The 14,699-nt window shown below is 46.9% G+C and overlaps 1 protein-coding gene across 1 annotated transcript; it reads right to left on the bottom strand.

Annotated features, from left to right (window-relative positions):
* Nucleotides 1–1,151: 1,151 nt before the first annotated feature.
* Nucleotides 1,152–13,314, bottom strand: pdpn (podoplanin). Its single transcript, XM_071538373.1, has 4 exons — nt 12,927–13,314; nt 4,963–5,388; nt 4,316–4,424; nt 1,152–2,912 (listed from the first exon to the last, which is right to left on the bottom strand). Exons 1-4 carry the CDS (start codon nt 12,988–12,990, stop codon nt 2,906–2,908), a joined length of 606 nt encoding a protein of 201 aa, XP_071394474.1. The 5' UTR covers nt 12,991–13,314; the 3' UTR covers nt 1,152–2,905.
* Nucleotides 13,315–14,699: the final 1,385 nt, after the last annotated feature.

Here is a 14,699-nt window from a genome sequence, read left to right as displayed (position 1 = left end):
TCTATGTGTATGTGCATGCTTTCAAGTGTGGGTTGCTGTGCCTGTGTGTGTATGGGTGGAACCGTGTGGCATGAAACTGACTGTTGCTCTCTCTGTGTATCATGTGACAGACTGCCATGGTGTGTCTTAATAGCTGCTTCTGTCCAAAACACATCACCACAGAAAAAAACTTGTCTTCTCGGACATTTTGTTGGAGCATGACGGTTATGATAGTTTTAGCATGTGTTCAGCTGCATGCTAGGCTTAGGGTTAGTGATTTGTGTGTGCGTGTGAGTATACATTTGTGTGTGTGTGTGTGTGTGTGTGTGTGTGTGTACATGTGCGTGATCTAGGATGAGGTCCACACTGCTGGGCCCACCCAGGAAGTGACTCCACCCCGTAGCGATGTGCAGAATTCCCCCATGCTGAAGGAGAGAGAGAGAGAGAGAGAGAGGGAGAGAGAGAGTGAAGTGCTGGCTATAGCAGCTTCACAGCCACGGCCCATAGCCTCTCCATCTGCCCCTCTCAAAAGACTCCATTGTTCCCAGCAGTCTGAAGTGAGAGAGTGAGCTAAAGAGGGTTATGAAGCTTGCCGGTGGGGCTGAGGCTGGGGTGGTGGGCGTTGGGCCGCTGCCTAAAACCACACGGAGGAGAGGGAGCCAGACACAGAGCATCTCTGTGCGACTCACAGCCTACTGTTGGAGCCTTGCCTCAGCTTAACAGCGCCTTATGAAAAAACTCCACAACATGACATAAAAAACACACCTAACTGTCAGAGGGCTCAACCGACTCAACGGTTCGAGGCCATATGGTCCTCCATATTTGGTGGTGTTTGTCTCTCTGTCCCAAAGAGGGGTGTTTTTTTTTTCAAATTTTTTAGGCATTACTTGAATGGGCCAATCAGAGTGGGCAACTGGATGCTGCCCCTGTGGAAGCTTAGTAATGATGCATGAGAGTTTCACTTGGAAATAGAAAATAAGTGTCATGAGGATTTAGTGAGTCGAGGCTGAAGACGGTGCTGCTCAAGAATGTGTTGACTTTTCGGCAGCGCCATGGAAACTAATCTAATTGATAGGCAATGGTGAGAACAATAAACCCATATGTAACAAATCTTTACAGACACATTTTCAAGCACAAAGAAAACGTACAAGTCAGTGAAATATTTTGTGGAGTGTTTTCACTTTTTTATTGAAACAGTATGAACAAAAACACTGCAATTAAATAAAAGGATTCAAACAAAACAGATGGCAAAAATTAAAGACCTAGAGCCGATAATATGTGGCAAAGCGGAAGGGGGGAACAAACAAATGTCGTTGCAAACGTTTGCAGTGTCTAAAGCCTATTCATTAAAACATTACATCACTCATTCAGTGCACATATTAAACTGAGTTCGTAAAGCAAGCGGAGCTAAGCTGAGACTTAATTATTTGTACACCCATTAATGACCACGTACAATAGCGAAAATAACAAATAAAACATATGGGCATTGCTGCCTAACACTGTGCACTAAAACTAAGTGCAACCATGAAATGTCATCCTGTGCATGCATTCTGGGGTTAGCTCAATTTAACGACTGTGTGGTTGTTTTGGTACTTTACCCTAATAATAACCCAAGTACTATGAAGACATTGTAAAGACAATGCTAGCACTGTGTGAGCTAACAACCACTGCCTGTGTACAAGCCTGTATATGGAACATGTTTTGGAGAGAAAGCCAGAAAGTCATCAAACGCTGTTCTTTTGGAATGGGTGGCGGTTAAAAAGTACAGTCAATTCACATTAATGCACTTCAAAAGTTAAAATCCTCCTAACTACCTAGGGAATACCAGAGACAGTGGCACAAACCCTTCTGCTAAATTTCACAGATATGTATTAGCTTTTTATATGTCAGTGTTAAAGCGGGCAGAATGTCACGTTACTCTTGCAAATGAGGGTGCCTTTTTTTTTTTTTTTTTTCCTATTAGCCCCTCACTTGCCTTCAGAGCACATGAGTGTTATGTCAGAGCAACTTCTGCACACGGTGCTTCATACAGTTGGCCAACATATCGTTTTGTTTTGTTTTTCTGTGGTGAGGGACTCATTGGCTACGTGTTAAAGTGAGAAAACGTTTTGGTTGGTGCTCAGGGGTGATTTAAAGGTCTGTTAGCCACGACAATAGCCAAAAGACTGCCTGTATTTTACTGTGTATTCCATAATAATGAATGCAAGCGGATGCAACTGCAACATATGAGAAAGTCTTTAGCTGTATACTATGTAGTCCCTTTGCATGTTATATACATCGTATGGAATTCATAACATTCTCTCCTGCTTCCTGTCCCGCTTCCGTTCTTTTTTAATTTCCTTTTATTTCGTACACTTTTTTTTTTCAATTTTTAGGTCCTTTTCACCAACTCAAATGCAAATCTCAGTCACCACAAGAGAGAGAGAAAGAGAGTTTTTTTTTCCCCTACCACAAGTCAGATAATCCCTTACTTCCCTCTCTTCTTCTTTTTTTTTTTTCTTTTTTTGTTTACGAACGCATAAGAAAAGCCCTGAAATTCTTTGAGACATCCTGTGGCCACCTTGTTTTGTTCTGTCCGTGGGTTGTTGGTGTATTGTCGGGGGGAAGACAGAGCCTTTTATATCAGCAGCTCCAGGGGGTCGGGGGTGTCGGTTGGAGGTAAGGGGGGTGGGGAGGTAGGGGGTGGGGGGGGTGAAGATGGTTGCACACCCACCCCTCTCATCCACCTCTCTCACACACACATACACACACACACACACACACACACACACCTCCCTCCCCCTCGTTTTGGCAACAGTCCAGAGTCCCGGTTAGATTAGACTAATGCTGGTAGCATGCTTGTTTAATGACAGGAAATGACATCACAGTTCAGTAGTTCAGAATTTCCAGAACTTTGGGCGGTCTCCCTGCTTCACGGGCTTTTTCCTCAAGGGCTGCGGGAGAAGAGAGAGAAGAAGAGAGACTATCAGAGACTTGGCAGAGACAGAGGCAGGTGAACATGAGCGTCGAGGTGTAATCAGCTGTCAGTTGATGGTTGAAGAAGGGAAATTAAAATTAAAAATCTAGTTATCTAGTTATTGAAGGTTCAAATGATTCAAAGTTGAGTCATCGACAAAGTTGAGTCATCGACAAATCAAAAAAGATGGTTTGCAGCTTTGATTAAAAGGTTAAACATTTAGATCAAAACAACAGACGTTATCATCAGGTTTGGATAAGGGCTATGTGCTTTTCATCATTTTAATAAGGGAGACATTTCTTTAAAGCCAGGTTGCTTGGGAGTTGACAAGATTAGTTTTCTGAATACATTTTACCTTGTTTGAGTGTAGCTTAAAACTGAAAATGGCATGAGGTGGAATTAACCTTTTCAAAATGGACCGACAACAAAAAAGAAAGACTCTTAGCATTAGTTTCCGGGGATGAAAATCACACAGACGTCGACGACTTTGTGTTGTTGCTCCCTGTGGCTGTTGAGAAAGGTTTGGATCAAATCGAGCTGATGATGTAAGGCCAATCTGCTCCGTGACCATTCGTCACACGGACAGACAGAGTCAATACAGAAGGCTTTTGACTGATTTGAAGCTAATTTGAAGGCCAAATAGAGCCACTTGTCAGACTGAATGGACAATGGCTTTTCCTCATAGGGCCATGAGACTGCGTGTCAGTCAAAGGAGCAACAAGCACCAAGCCTGTCGGGGGTTTTTTTTTTTTTTTTTGCAACAGACGGCTGTAATGCGTCTGAATTTAGCCCACGGTGGGCGAAGGGTTAAAACGATTAGCTGGGTAAAACAGTCAAATAGAGAAAATTACAGAAACCAAGACGCTCTCTTTTTTCGCAGGCTTTTTGTTCTTGGCAGACCTGTGACACAGAAAACGTTCCCCATTAGTGAGACATGCAGCTCATCCAACAACATGACAGTATCGTCAGAGGGGAGGGTGTGGTGCGTGGGAATACTGTCAATCGGACCGGGACCTCTATTATTCCAGCATGTTCAGCACTGGAGACCAATTATGGTCTAAATGCTACGCGGTTTGTGCTGGGCAGGAGAGTTCATCTTATCACGGCAAACAGCATTCTCCTCAACACCCATTACATCACCGCTTGTGTTATTTCAGGTATTTCATCATAGAACATGTCAGTGACTAAATGTTCATGCATTTTGACTCCATATATAGAGGAAGTCAGTGGTGATGATGACTCACGGCACAATATTACACCACAATAGATCATGCTATTATCCCACTTGCTGGATGCACGACATTACATGAGTGTGTGTGTGTGTGTGTGTGTGTGTGTGTGTGTGTCCGTGTGTATCCAGAGGGGAGGTGAGATACTTACGAGTATTTGCCCATCCTCCTCACCACAGCAATCACCACGGCGATAACGATGATCACTGCCACCAACGCGCCAATCACGATGCCCACTACCTGGCCAGAACTCAGGCCCTCTGCGTAACGAAAAGACAACAGTTGATAGATGATAATCAATCAATTTTATTGAGCTGCATGCCTCAAAATTGCTTCATTGTATTTTTTTATAATATCATCTTTTTTTATCTTATGATGAAAGCTCTAGTAGGAGCTACGAGGTGGGAGGTTAAAGAATATGGGGGTAAAAAAGTTTGGTTATGCCTGATCTGTTTTGCTATACATGTGTACACTTTTCTATACCTGAAGAAAAAGGTTAAAAAACAAACAAACACTTTCTATGCCAGTGGAGACACTTTAGTTTCTGTTTAGAGATTAATCAAGCCAGCTATCTATCTATCTATCTATCTATCTATCTGTGAGAAGATGGATGGGCTGAGAGAGAGAGAGAAGCCTATGAAACCTTTTCCTGCACAGCCAAACACAATTCACTTCCAATTTAGATTCACAGAGCTTCAGCTACTCTATCACATCATTTCAATCAATACCAATAACTGAATTCAAACTGACCTCTATTAGCCTACACTACCCTCCGCCTCCATCCCACATATTCCTCACCCTCTGCGCCGTCTTCCACGACCACCTCTTCACCCGTCTCTGCCACCGCGGCTCCCGTCTCCTCCGGTTTGGCCTCAGCCTCCTCGGGGGCAGCGGGGGCCTCGGTCACCACAGCGGGAGCCTCCGTGGCGGCGGCGGCGGGTTCTTCCTCGACCGCCGCCGCGTCGGTCACCGCGGCCGGGGCTTCGGTCGCGGCGGCGGTCTCCTCGGGGGCGGCCTGAGCGGCTTCGGTGACGGCGGGCTCCTCCTCCTCCTCCACCACGGGGGCCTCTGTCACGACTTCTTCAGGGAGAGCCTCGGGTTCGGCGGGAGGAGCCCCGGTGACCACGGTGTCTTCCGCTTTCAGGGCCTCGGTGGCCTCGGGGGCGGCTTCTGTCCCGGGGGCGTCGGTCGCAAAATCCAGTTCTGTAGGGAGTTCTGTTGGGCCTAGAGGGGGCAAAGAGTAGAGAGGTTAGGGATGGATGGATGGATGGATGGATGGATAGATAGATCGATAGATAGATTGATAGATAGATAGATACGCTACCAGCCAAAAGTCTATTTTTTACTATTTTCCACATTTTAGAATAATAGTAAAGACATCAAAACTATGAAATGACACAAATGGAATTATGCAGTGACCAAAAAAGTGCTAAACAAATCTAAACTATCTTATATTTTAGATTCTTTAAAGTAGCCGCCCTTTGCCTTGATGGAAAGGCAAAGGCTTTGGAAAGAAATTCATACATCAGCATCAACTTCACTATTTATATTTGTCTAAGAAACAAATTTCAAGCATTTAAGCATAAGCCTTTAGATCAAAATGGCTTGAAGAGAATGAAAAACATAGTAGGCCACATTCAATCAGTATGTCCAAACTTGTAGGCCTACATATACTTTTGAGTAATGAATAATTATGGCAGTGAAAAATGTGCTTATGCAAATTCCTGCCACTTGGACATGGATGAGACTTAGTAACAGGAGAGAATGGAAATCGAGGCGGAAAGTCCCTCAATCTGCCGGGATGGGTGAGAAAAGTCAAAATGAACAAGGCAAATTCCTCCCTGACATCATGTCTTCCCTGAGCTTGTCTCTCTTCTCTGTCACACTCTCTCATTATCCTGTTTGATCATGATGGCTGCCACCCCTCCTCCTTCTCCTCCTTCTTCTTCTCTTACTTACTACACTCCTCCCATCATCCGCCCATAGCTACCGTGACAACAAGGCCACCACACCCTGTGACTGAATAAACGTACATCTTCCCTCCATTCCTCCATCCCTCCACCCACTGCACCCCTCCATCCTGTCTTTAGGGCTTCGTGTTTGCGCACTCGCATGCCACATCCTCTGCCTCATTTCCTGTGGAGCGAGCCACCGCCATACAGCAGTCAGTGGATGAGGAGAGCGCAGGAAGGCTTGTTAACCCCTCGGCCGTTAAGCACGTACAGACAGTGAAGGGTGTGTGTGTGTGGGGGGAGGGGGTGTGAGGTGGTGGGACAACAATGCCTGTTTGTGTGAGAAACACTACAACTGGGTGATCAGCAGTTTTACAACACAATCTAAGGAAGACTTCCTAAATCTTCTCTCAGGAGGTGGGAGTTTGTTGATAAGGTGGCCAGGCCTACTAGAAAAACACCTTGAGGAATGTCAGCTTCTGGAAGCATCTCAGGCGGCTGCAACCATCACTTGTGGAAATGTTTTTGCCTTTATTTATCATCCCTGAGTGTTATCTTTTTTGGATGATGTCTACATATAAAGGTTTTGCTTTGAGCTTATAGGAGACCGTCTGTGCTTGCAGCGCAACGGAGGCTTCCATTTTGTATTCAGCAACTGCATGAAGACATGTATTTATCCTTGTGTCTTTCATCAAGGCTTGGACTATGAAGCGGCCTGGGTTGAACCTAATCATTTCCCCTCCAATAACCAAAGCGTCATCTCCCCATGCTCAACATCCTCCTGGCCACAACTAAAAGCTTAGCCTGGACAGCGCTGCTTCAAAATTAAGGAGGTAGATTTCAGTGTGGCACTGAAATTATGGTCTACGGTTAACTTTCCACTGACAAGATGTTGGCCTGAAATCGCTTCATCTCCCCAGAAAAAAAGCAAAAAAAAAAAAAGCCTTCTCTAGCTTTCAAATGCGCTGCTCCCTCTAAGCCTCCCCTCTCACTGCAGGCACGAGGAACGAGCGCTCTTCTAAACATAGCAGCTGACATCATGCTCTCTCCATCTCCGTTTTCTCCAATTGTACTAAATACTTGAAATAATAGAGAATACTTTACAGGGGTAAAAATAACTCTGAATGGCTCGACTTGTCTGACAACCAGTGCGGTTATTCCTAGTCGTGCGCTGGCTAGCCTGTTCATTAGCAACAGGCGGGGTAAATATAACAAAACATTTGTTCCCACTGCGGCAGAGTATTGAAGGGGGTTTTGAACTGCGACTCAGACTATTTGTTTGGAATGCCTGCGAGCGATGATAAAGCGGTCTATGCTTCAGAGAGAATGGCCTTGCACTATGTGTATTCATCCCCCCACCCCACCCCACCCCCACTAACAATTGGTTCATTATGTGTACAGCTCCTACAATTAGCTCTAAGTAGTATTTCCTTCCCACGGCGCTGACTATCCTGGGCTAATACAGCTGCATTAGTGAGTAAGAGAGTGAGACTGCTGCGCTCTGTCTCTACCTCTCTCTCTCTCTCAACGTCTTTGCATCCACCACACCTCTTTCTCTTCCACTTCTCCGTCTTAACCTCCCCTCCCTACATCCCCTCTCCTCCTCTCTCTCTCTCTCTCTCTTTCTCGCTCTTTTTCATCTACCTCTTCCCCAGTCTTCCTCTCTTCCCTGACCCTGCCACTCCCTGAGGTTCGGCTTGTTGCTGCTGAAACCTTAGAGAATGCTGTATCCCTGGAGAGAGAGAGAGAGAGAGAGGAGGGGGGAAAGAGAGAGAGAGAGGAGGGGAGAGAGAGAGAGAGAGAGAGAGAGAGAGAGAGAGAGTGGAGGGGAGCTCCGAGGGAACGGTATGTTTCTAAAGCCGGGCAGCAGCCCCCCGTCCCTTCTCTTCTGCTGCTTGACTCACTCTCTTTCCTCGTGAGCACGGGCCTGTCCTCCAGCCTGTCTCCCATTTACTATCCCATGTTACATATGGAGGAGAGTTAGTATGTATGTGTGTGTAATAATAATGTGACACTGTTAATCCCCAGGGAGGGTCAGCTGCAGAACAGCACCCCAGGAGCTGGGAGGGATTCCTGCCAACACGGGGCTTGAGTCTGGGTCAGCCAGTTGAAGGACAGTCTCTCTCGCTGCTAAACGCCTGGTTCCTGCTTTCTGGGTGGCTGGACGCATGTGAGCTCCTCGCGTTTCTAATGATGCTGACCGCACTACTTCAGGGGTTCTGTAGGAAACCTCAGGTCTCCACTAACCCCGCCAACAAGAAAAAAACAAAAACAAAACCCCACCAGAATCAGGAAGCGGTTCCAGTTCCTCTGAGGCACGTTTACGTAACTGCGGCGCTGTCCGCGTTGTTTCAAATTTTAGGTGGTGCGCTCAGGTCATTTTGACCGCGGTTATGTCATGTTGACCACACACACACTCCGTCGCGTCCAACTCCATGTGAAGCACAAACCAGACCTAAACCATCCTGCCAATCATTGTGGGTTAGCAAGTGCATGTGCGCCTGCAAGTACATGCTTCATGTGTTTATCTCAGCTACTGACTGGGCATTAAAAATCTGTCTCATTATAATACTAAGAAGAGTCATAAGTTTAATAGTCATAAACGGTGTAGCACAAACAAATTTGCAGTGCTTTACCAACAATCAAACAATTATAACAAAAGAGATAAAGGGCATTAAGACAAAGCAAAGAAAAGCCAGATGTGGATTAAAAACAGGGTTACAGAACAAATCAGGTAAATACAACTAGAGCAAAACTGGTGATGATATATAAACGATATGAAACCCTGTTTGTTCTGTAACCCTGTTTTTAATCCACATCTGGCTTAAAAACAGGGTTACAGAACAAATCAGGTAAATACAACTAGAGCAAAACTGGTGATGATATATAAACAATATGAAACCCTGTTTGTAAAAAAATGTGTTTTGAGAAGTGATTTAAAGGATTACAGTGATTGTGACCCTGATTGACACTGGCTCCAAACTTTCCCTCAAATAAGCTCCTTGGGGAGGGATGTAGGGATGAAGGGAGGGAGGGAGGGAGGGAGGGAGGGAGGGAGGGGAGAGGTGGACTGTTGAAGGCATGCATACAGGCAAAGGGCTGAGTGAAAAGTGAGAGAAGTGGTAAAGGAATATGGCTGGGAGAGGTGGAGGCGCCCGTATGGGGTTTGAATCCTGCCTGGCAGAAAGTAAGGAAGGGACAGAGTAAGAGAGAGAGAGAGAGAGAGAGAGAGAAAGAGAGAGAGAGAGAGAGAGAGAGAGAGAGAGGGCGGGAGGGACAGAAAGATATAGTGTGAGAAAGAAAGGGAGGGAGTAGCAGGATACATACATCACTATCACAATCAGCTGTCACTGAGGCTCCCCATTTGTGTGTGTGTGTGTGTGTGTATATATGGTGTGTGTGTGTGTGTGTGTGTGTGTGTGTGTGTGTGTGTGTGTGTGTGTGTGTGTATGTGTGTGCATATATACACACACGGCATGTGTGAGTGTTACGAATTTGCTGTCCCATGTAGAAGGGAGAGGGCCCATCCAGACAGTGTGAGGGAGTGTGAGCGTGTCCGTCCGCCCGTCCGAGCCCAAGAATGTTTTCTCGGCGCTGGGGAGGGGGGTGGTGGTGGTGGTGGGGGGGGGAGCGTGAAAAAGAGAGATAGGCGCCCTGCCCGTCTCGCCGCACTATGGCAGGACGCAGCGTGGCCCCTCCTCCTCCCCCGCTCACCCTCACCCGCAGCAGTCTGCTGTGGAGATATTGGGGCGTGACTCGTGGGAGTTTGAGTAGGAGAGGTCCAGATAGACCGGAGCGGGGTATTCTCAGCCGACTCTTATCACAGACACAACACAATGAGCGTCCACATACATTCAGGAACTGATTCCCCCCCCCCCTCCTCCTCCTCCTCCTCCTCCTCCTCCTGGTCTAACAGAGATACAGGGACATGCAGCATTCCCCATCTGGACTCTATCACTGGAAGGCAGACGTTGGCACCGGGCCTAAATCAAACAACAGATCAAGTGGACCTTTAATCTCCGACAAAGGATACAGCACCAGCGGCTCCGATTCATTCCTAAAACGTAATGAATCAGAGCGGGAATGACACGAAATGTATCCACTGATCCAGAAATGACAAAATAAATACATCTTTTCCTCACGCTTCAGCTTCAATACTAAGCTTCCCTCCTCCGCTAAGAACGGTGCTAAACAAATAAAACCCCCCCCCCCAGATAAAAGCAATACCCCTGATCTCCAGCAATCTATCAAGCGAGCCTCTTAATGTATTTCTAATCTTGCGAACCTTCAAATCCAACTCCCACATCATAAAACACCCTCCCAGTTGTGTAAGTGTTCCTTAGTCAGCGTCTCTTTTTTTTTTTTTTTTTTTTTTTCTTTTTTCCTACTTTCTCTCGCGCCATGTCTCACCCTGCGGCATACGTAGGTGCTAGAGACGTGAGACATTCGTGTCGGTGCTGACAGAGGAGAGACACAAAACTCCTCAGGGAGACTCGGGCCTTGCCGCGCCGCTACTTCAGCCATGTTGCTGGAGTGCCGCTCTCATGTAATAGAGAGTTGACTGAATTAGCCTCTTGTCAAGTGCAAAAAAACCTACTACAGCTCAGTCTCTTCTGGGCTTGGTCTATACACACACACACACACAGAGACACACAGACACACACACACACGCACACACGACTCCCAGCTAAAATGGCCTCCGCCTCCTCCCCATAAACAGATGTTTCTTTCTCCTCACGGAAATTTTTGGAAGTATGACTGAGCGTTTTTTTTTTTTTTTTTCTTTCTTTTTCGTTTTTTTCTCAAAGTGAGACTCGGGGCTTGACGTGAGAAGTGCTCGTTCCTCACAGTCCCTTTTTACCGGCAGAGGCTTTTGGCGGCATGTGTCTCATATTTGGAGTATGAGCGCAACATTTGAGTCATTTTTACAAGTGGGCACGGACAGAGGGCATTGACCTCTCTCCTCGGCGGCCAGATGTGCCGGGGATGTTAAAGACCCAGAGAGGCAGACAAAACTCATTAAGAAGCAGAGCAGGCTAGGGGGAGAGGGGGGGCTGGGGTGGAGGTGGAGGTTTTTACAGGATGCATGGGGTTTGCTAGTTAAGTGGGCAGGGGTGAGGGAGTCAAACAGCTGAGGAAGGGTCTGTTTTATTTCCTTTGTTTCCCCTTCTCTGTGGAAATAGCACAGGGAGCGCCGAGTTAAGAATCTTTTTGAGAGTTTGAAGAGTTGTCTTTTTTGTTTTTCTGAGCAAACCTCCATGGAAATGAGCGGGGCACGTCGCCTCAGACCGGTAAAGGTTGCCATTTAAAAATAGACCCAGCCCCTATCAGCCGCCCCCAACTCCCCCACCACCCCCCCTCTTCTCTCTCTCCACCAACACTATCCCCACTGGGTCTGGACTCATCAAGTTGGAAAAGGGGAAGAGGGGAAGAGAGGAGGGGGGGGCAGTGGGTTGGAGAGGGGCGGTGGAGTGGTAAGGGATAGGGGGGGGAGAAGAGGGAACGGGAGGAGGGGGCGGGGGTTGTTAAGTGGTAAAGCTTGATACCCCGCCAAAGATGGGTAAACGGGGAAGGGTGGCGCGCCACGCGGTCTAACAACATGCGGGTAAATGAGGGTGGGGCACCTCTTTAAACTCCTCACGTACCGGGTGTTCTCTCTCTCTCTCTCTCTCTGTCTCTCTCCCTTTCCCTCTCTCTCCCTCCGCTCTCATCCATATGACCCTCTTAAATATAGAGCTTCTCTCTATTAATACTCACATGCAAACCAGCCCTGCCCTGCCCTGCAGCTCCCTCGGGCTTCAGCCCCGCCACACCCCCGCCCCCCCGTGCCTTCTGCTTCCCCTGGGCAGAGACGACTGACCGAGGCAAAGGAAGGAAGCAGAAAGAGAGAAAGAAAGAAAGAAAGAAGAGGCACAAAGAGAGAAAAAGACTAGAGAGATATAAAGAGAAAGCAAGAGGAAGAGGCAGAGAGAAACTGGAGAGAGAGGAGAGAGAGGAGAGAGAATCAGGGGTAAACTGAGAGGGAGCAGGGGATAAGCTTTAGGATAAATGTGTACGGTGTGTATTACAGTTTACACCCTCCCCCCACTCCCCCTTCCCTCCCTCCCTGTGTGTGAGCACTGTTTTGGGAGCCTTCCAAAGGATATTCCCTCTTTCTCCTCTTGCCAGTGCAAAGAATTTACGTGCACGAGGCGGCAGAGCTCTCTCGCTATTACATCACATTCTCCCTCGTGTCTCCAAATCAAACTTTTCCTCCAGTCCCGGGGGCTCGGGGAGTATAGCGACAGTGTGAAAAAGAAAGAGAGAGAGAGAAAGGCAGAGAGGGAGAGGGAGAGGGAGGGTAAACTGTTAAAATCGACACAGACTATCCACTCGAGTCGCCCCCCCTCCCCTTTGTTAAATTAACACCTTCACCCAAAGTTTTGTTTTTCCATCGGGACGCTGCCAGAAGTGATTCTCAGCTAAGGTGGAACAAATGGGATACAGCCAGCAGTTGTTAGAAGAAGTTATCACTGATTAATTAAAAAGCAATACATTTCTTTATAAGGTGGAAGGTGGAAGAAAAACAAACATAAGAAAAAAAAAAAAAGAAACCAAATTAACAAGTTAATGTGTTGACAAATTCATAAGAAACCTATTTTCCCATCTGAAACCAACCTCCAGAGTGTGTTGTTTTAAAGTGAACATGGTGTAAGCCAGACAAAGAGTGTGTTAGAGCGGAGTGGGCGGATGGAGACGGAGGCAGAGAGGGGGACACGGTGTGCTAACAGCAGGACGGGGACAGCAGGCAGCAGGAGAGAGGTGACTTACTTGCATGTGTGAAGGAGCAGAACGGGCCAACCAGGGCCAACAGGAGCAGCAGCTGAACCTTCATTGCGGTGATAACTTAAGTCTTCTCCTCCAGTCACAACGTTTAGAGACCCCTCAGGGCAAAGAGCAAGACACCAGAGCCCTCGCACACGCGCCACACACACGCACCGGCCTCTCCGGAGGGGAAGGGTGAAAGACCAGAAAGGTCAAGAATAAAAACAAAAGTCTTCAGAGGAGTTGGAAGAGCTGAGGTTTGAGGTCCTTCTGTGACTTGTGGCTGTTTTGAGTTGAAGACAAAGGGTCGACTAGCCAAACCCGGGGTTTGGTCGTTCCTGGTGCTGGAGAGGGAGGAAAAAGAGCAGTGGAAGGATGTTGAGAGGAGAGAAGAGAGGAGCTCTGGCCACTTTGAGGAAGTGGAGAGAGAGGGACTGGCACACAGCAGGAGAGAGAGAGAGGGAGAGAGAGAGAGAGAGAGAGAGCTGCGAGAGGAGGAGGGGTGCTGGTACTGGTGGTGGGCTGGGCGGCTGGGGGAGCAAGGGGCAGGTTGGAGGGGAGGGGGGGGTATAGCAGTGGTAAGGTGGTTGCAGCCCTCTTGGTCCTGCCTCCTGTGCCTCGAATGGGCCAGTCCCGTGGAAGACATGCTCTCTTGGTGCACAGCCAGCCCTCCTGTTTGCAAACCCTGCAATATCAGCAGCACACACACACACACAGAAACATACACTTGGCAATATAGATAAATACACCATTGATATATCTCTCCAGACAAGACAAGCACCTCGAAACATGGCCAGCTTAAACAATTAGCTACTTAAAACAATAAGCTTTTAAAATACTCGACTGAATGAATGGGGAAAGGAGATGTAAACAGTGCTGTGAGCCGTCTGAAATAACACTAAATCACAGACAGTAAGAGCCAAATAAGTGACTGTAATAGAACCGTATTGCGATACAGCTCCACCAGATGTTTCTCATCGCATGCTTCAACAGTTAACACTATTTAATCACTCTTGAGCTAATGATGAAAGCAAACCACCAGACTTCTAACAATAGCTGTATGAATGAAAGGAGCATCCATTACATCACCCCCCTGTGCCTCTATAATGATCTTTTAACACATTGATCTTGCTGTTTCCGTGAAGAAAAATGTTGGCACACACGTGTGGCTGACAGACAGTAGCTAGAGAGCGCTTTTTAAACAGGCTTTCCCAATGAAAAGGAGCTGTAAATACAGTTAGAACATTGTGTGACTTTCACACGGGCACGCATGGTGGTCTGCCGAGTTTACATGTGAGGGAGGGCAAACAAACTGTTGCTCGGCACTAGGCTGACACCTGTTGGACAACAAGCTATGAGGGTCAAAACAGTGTGGGCCAGAAGAGGATTATAGTCGTCTCAACAACATAAAATCAACTCTTTCCCGGTTGGAACCTTCTCTGTGTTTTGTTTTACCTAGGAAATGTGAGGGTGACTCAAATTTTTATAAATGAGACACTAGAGGTTGGAGCAGAGTGCTAAGATTTGGTTAAAATGTATTAGAAGCATCCTTTCTGCTGTCATTAAATGTTTTTTTTTAATACAAGCATGCCACCAACGGATGAAATAAGGACAGCAGATGCGAGGTTAGCGCAGTAAAAATGGTCAATGACATTTTAATAAACACTGAAACATATTTTAACTGTTGAACCGCGGTACACAGATTATTTATGACACACAAAACGCCAATGCATTTTTTTTTTATCACTTATTTACAATATACTGAAGGTATGTACATAT

The sequence above is a fragment of the Centroberyx affinis genome, unplaced genomic scaffold, assembly GCF_046629955.1.
Source record: "Centroberyx affinis isolate AG114_WGS23_722 - 3 ecotype Tasmania unplaced genomic scaffold, CSIRO-AGI_Caff_v1 ptg003264l_1, whole genome shotgun sequence".
NCBI classification, from domain to species: Eukaryota; Metazoa; Chordata; class Actinopteri; order Beryciformes; family Berycidae; genus Centroberyx; species Centroberyx affinis.
Note: the sequence above shows the minus strand (reverse complement) of the source record. Positions and strands in the feature narration are given on the sequence as shown.

What these genes read in the sequence shown, in the direction of transcription:
- pdpn (XM_071538373.1), bottom strand. Translation starts at nt 12,990, where the DNA reads ATGAAGGTTCAGCTGCTGCTCCTGTTGGCCCTGGTTGGCCCGTTCTGC. An exon ending in CTGCTCCTTCACACATGCAA is followed by an intron (nt 5,389 to 12,926) that starts GTAAGTCACCTC and finishes TGCCCCCTCTAG; the next exon opens with GCCCAACAGAACTCCCTACA. An exon ending in CGTGGAAGACGGCGCAGAGG is followed by an intron (nt 4,425 to 4,962) that starts GTGAGGAATATG and finishes TTCGTTACGCAG; the next exon opens with AGGGCCTGAGTTCTGGCCAG.